The sequence below is a fragment of the Hibiscus syriacus genome, unplaced genomic scaffold, assembly GCF_006381635.1.
Source record: "Hibiscus syriacus cultivar Baekdansim isolate YM2019G1 unplaced genomic scaffold, ASM638163v2 tig00117034_pilon, whole genome shotgun sequence".
In the NCBI taxonomy this organism is placed as follows: Eukaryota; Viridiplantae; Streptophyta; class Magnoliopsida; order Malvales; family Malvaceae; genus Hibiscus; species Hibiscus syriacus.
Window position 1 is genome coordinate 6456231 of NW_024063533.1, and position 4716 is coordinate 6460946.

A 4716-nucleotide genomic window follows, 5' to 3' on the forward strand; every position below is an offset into this window, starting at 1 on the left:
CTGTCCTATATTTGCAATCTTAACACCCTCTCCATTTCCCATAAGTAGAGTATTGTTACCTGTGTAAGCTGTACTAGAATTGAAGGCGGACAAATCATTGGTAACATGATGTGTAGCTCCTGTATCTGGATACCAGACAACATCAGTAGGTGTAATTGAGGCATTGACTGAATGGACTGTGGAAACGAAAGCAGCTGGTGAAGATGACATCGAGGAACCAAACGGGCTCTTTCCAGTAGTATAACTAAACAATGGATCACTCGATGCTACACTCATATGGGGCACTCCCACTGGATATGCAACCTGAGAAGTGAAAAAGTGACCATTTTGGTAGTATGGCACTGAACCAAGCGATTACATGCCAGGAAAGATTGAGTTAACACCTGGATGACAAAAAAACACATGAGTCTGAGCAAAACTAGGATTCACCAAGTGATTGTACGCTTGTATGCTGACAACAAGTTGTTGTTTATCTCCCGAGAAGGCACGCGACTGTCTCTAGCCTTCATTAGTTGATGTAGTGGAGTCAGAAACCCCAGAATAGTCTTGATCAAACCTATGATAACACTTCTGTACAACGTGGATAAACTTTCCACATAGTTGACATTGAGGTCGATTAGAACTGTTGAAACGACCACGACCTCTGCCTCGAAAATTATCATTTTGTTGAACCTTTACGGAGTTTGGATGTGACTGAGATGCAGAAGTACTAGTGGACTTCAATTCATCTTTATCACTAGAATTAACTGCCATATTAGCTGAGGCATTTTCATATAGAAAAAGCTTTTGTTGAGCTTCACAATCAAGGAGCATCTCAGTTAGAACGTCCAATGAAAAGGAATCTCGAGAGGCTATAGCAATTATGGACTCAAATTCCATGGACAAGCTCAGTCACTAAACTTCCTGTTGCATTCAGCAAATCACAAACGGACTTAACTTTCGCCAGATACTCACTTACTGTTAAACCAGCCTTCCTTTGTGAGTGAATGCTATGTCTAAGGGCATATATCTTTGCACTACCAAAGAGTCGTGAAATGGCACTCCATATAGCAAGAGTTGTCGTAAGACCAATTAGATGAGGGAGAACTTCTTTAGTCACAGTGGTTAGGAGCCAAGATGCCAAGAGTTTGTCTTGCTGCCTATATACCACAAAGGTTGGGTTTTCTTCTTCTTGCCCTAAGTCATTCGTGACAAACTCACTAGGAGTAGAAGTGTCAGTAGACACATATTTCAACAGACCATATCCATCAATAATCAACATTACTTGATGCTTCCATAAGAGGTAAATGTTTTCTGACAACTTTACAATGTCAAGCTTAGAAATGTGTTGAACATTCAAACTAACCGAAGAATACGCCATGGAAATCAGTCAAGCAAGCACACATATCAATAATCAAGAACGATATTTGCACCACCTGACTTTCAAGATTTGTAACTACCTTCAGCACCTAACGGTCACCACGAAGGAACTAACAACATCGTGAAAAGGGGCGAACAGCGAAGAAAGACTCCAGGATTTGGCGACTGATATCATGTTATAGTATTGCTCTAAGGGACAAAGAGTAGTGTAAAGTAAACAAGATCAAAGAGAGAATAGCAGGAACGTAAAACTTTTCTTATTTCAACATATCACTCTCAATTATTGAGAGATGTATTTATACAATTGGTTAAAATAAACCAAGAAGCTTAACGGCTCATAACCACCTCAACTAACACTTAACAGCTTAACAACACGTGAAGGAATAGTTAAAACTAACCCAGCTCCAGCTCATACACCAACAAAGGCCTGCATCTTCAATGGAAAATGGTCTCAAGAGTAATGCTTCATGGTCGAAGCAAAGTCATGAACTAGGCAATGATAATGACAAGCCATGGTTACCAAGAGCAAACGATAGTGTATTAGGTGAGACTATAGAAAACACGTCATCGCGGAAAGAGTCCAAGACCAATATGAAGTATAGTACTTCTGGAACTAATATAGACTGTGTAGCCAGAAGATTGAGGCCTCAAAACAAAGCACTTTGAAGCAGCAGTTTCCTCTAACTCTAGGTTCTTACTAGGATTAAGTTCGTCATGCTGATTTTATTGGCACAATTTTTGTTGTATGAGGCTTATATCTGGTAGCAAATTAACTGAGGTGGTTTCCTATTCTTCCTCTTAGCTACATTCAAGCCACAGTTGGCTTTCTTTTGTATTAGTAGGTTAATATGGGCTTTGCAACATTTTGGGTTCCAGTCAAACCTCGTTTTCATGGTTTAATCTTCATGAAACATTTTAGATTTACCTGTTGCGCAGTTGCTTCAATATGTAGGTTCTTACTTACCACTTTGCTATTATCTTAAAACCTGCGCTTGATTTTAAGATAATAAATTATTACAGTTTCCTGAAATATTTAGATGATATAATAGTATAATGATAAAAAAAATGTTCCTAACGATTGTTTGAATAATAGTTTTGATTAAATACTTAATAATAATTTCGATTAAATAATATTTTAGCTCCTAACGTTTTACTTTATTCTTTATTTTTTATTTTTGAATATTTTGATTTCAACGTTTCATTTTAAGATAAAAAATCTTTATTTTAACACAATTTTTTTTGGAACGTTTATCGACTATTGATTTCTATTTACAGAGTAAAATATTCAAAATGAAGAAAATTCAAAAGTAGATAAAGTTGACTGAACCTAAAAAAATAACAGTGTTTAATCAAACTGATGTAGCCGGCAAGGTGTATAAATGCATCGGTAATTATGGAAAGCAAGCATCCACCAATCTTTTATTTTCAGTTGCAGTGGTTCATATATGGATACTCCTTTTCAGTACTGGCCATCTATTCTGGTTGCCACCCTTGTCACCGCCCTGTTGATATATAAATTTATCAGTCAGAGCGGAAAAAACGGCGGAGTGTTAGAAGCGGGGGGCTCTTGGCCAGTTATCGGGCACCTGCATCTCTTTAGCAGCAAGGACATCCTTTATAGGACACTTTTTGGGTTATCTAAAAAGTATGGACCGGTGTTTAGTATTAGACTCGGGTCCCATAAAGCTTTGGTGGTGGGCAATATGGAAATGGCGAAAGAGCTTTTGACTGTCCATGATAAGGTTTTCGCTACCAGGCCAAGTTTATCTGCCTCGAAGCTACTTGGTTATAACTACGCCATGTTCGCGTTTGCTCCTTATGGGGATTACTGGCGTGAGATTCGCAAGATAACCACCCTCGAGCTTCTCTCGAACCACCGGCTCGACATGTCCAGCTTCAAGCAGACACGAGCCTCGGAGGTGCTGATCGGGATCAAAGACTTATATAACACTTGGATGAAGAAACGTAGCGGAGAGCAAGACGGTGTTATGGTGGACATGAAGCAGTGGTTTGCGGATTTAACTCATAACCTGGCGTTCAGAATCGTGGTGGGGAAGAGATACTACGGCGACACCGCTAATTCCAATGAAGGAGAGGCACGTCAATGCCAGAAATCGATCAAGGAATACTTTCACCTGTTTGGGACGTTCGTCTTGTCCGATGCCATCCCTTTTTTCTGGTGGTTAGACCTCGGTGGACATAAGAAATCCATGAAAAGATTAGCAAAAGAATTGGACGTTTTCGTCCAAACCTGGCTTGACGAGCATAAACAAAAGAGATCGTCTGCTGGTGGCTGGAAGGAAGATGAAGATTTCATGGATGTGATGCTCACTATCACCGAAGATGCAAAGCTTAATGGCTTTGATGTCGATGCAGATACTATCACCAAAGCAACTTGCCTGGTAAACAATCTTAAACCACTATTATTTCTTAATTAAACAGTAATTTATAACAGGTTCTCTTTTTTTGGGGGGCAGAGTTTGATTCTAGGTGCAGCAGACTCAAACATGGTTCCACTCATCTGGGGTTTAGCTTTACTTCTAAACAATCGGCATGCCTTGAAGAAGGCCAAAGAAGAATTGGCCATCAACGTTGGAAAAGACAGGCATGTGGAGGAGTCTGATATCAAGAACCTGGTTTACCTCCAAGCAATTGTCAAGGAAACACTTCGTCTATACCCACCGAGCCCTATTCTAGCCCTTCGAGCAGCCATGGAAGAGTGCACCCTGTCGAATGGTTACCATGTGACCCCAGGCACCCTGTTGCTGTTAAATGCTTGGCAAATCCAACACGACGAACGTGTTTGGACCGACCCCCATGAGTTCAAGCCCGAGAGGTTTTTGACTACACATAAAGACCTTGATTTAAGAGGTCAGAATTTTAAACTCCTTGTTTTTGGGGCAGGACGCCGGGTCTGCTCAGGCGTCTCACTGGCCCTCCAAGTTATTCATTTATCATTGGCTAGCGTGCTGCACTGCTTTGACATTGACACACCTGGTGGCCAAACGGTGGATATGACCGAGAGCGCTAGCTTGTCAAATGTGAAAGCAACGCCCCTTCAAGTTCTCCTTAAACCCTGTCTTAGTCCTCAGCTTTATCAGCTCTAAGTCGAGCTATGAACTAGAAAGCTGCAATCTGCAAGTTTAATAATTTTGGGAAAATCACTCTTACTGTTTGTTTAATATGTCTTATTTTCTCATTTTCTGTGTACCATATGGAGTTTTTAAACAAATGCAATACTACTTTTGTTGTGATAAATTTTTTAAAAATATTCTACATATTTTGATGATAAAGGATTTGTTTAACCGAGTTCAATTGGTCTGGTTATCATTAGGGATGGCAACTCAACCCGAACCC

The 4716-nt window shown here is 40.1% G+C and overlaps 1 protein-coding gene across 1 annotated transcript; it reads left to right on the forward strand.

Annotated features, from left to right (window-relative positions):
- The first annotated feature begins 2781 nt into the window (after window positions 1-2781).
- On the forward strand, window positions 2782-4481 carry LOC120196936 (cytochrome P450 CYP82D47-like). Its single transcript, XM_039198608.1, has 2 exons — window positions 2782-3761; window positions 3837-4481. Exons 1-2 carry the CDS (start codon window positions 2805-2807, stop codon window positions 4464-4466), a joined length of 1587 nt encoding a protein of 528 aa, XP_039054539.1. The 5' UTR covers window positions 2782-2804; the 3' UTR covers window positions 4467-4481.
- The last annotated feature ends 235 nt before the right edge of the window (window positions 4482-4716 follow it).

Bases quoted from the DNA above. Each gene is read 5' to 3' on its own strand.
- LOC120196936 (XM_039198608.1), top strand. From the start codon at position 2,805: ATGGATACTCCTTTTCAGTACTGGCCATCTATTCTGGTTGCCACCCTT. The intron at 3,762-3,836 runs GTAAACAATCTT...TTTGGGGGGCAG, and splicing joins TCACCAAAGCAACTTGCCTG to AGTTTGATTCTAGGTGCAGC.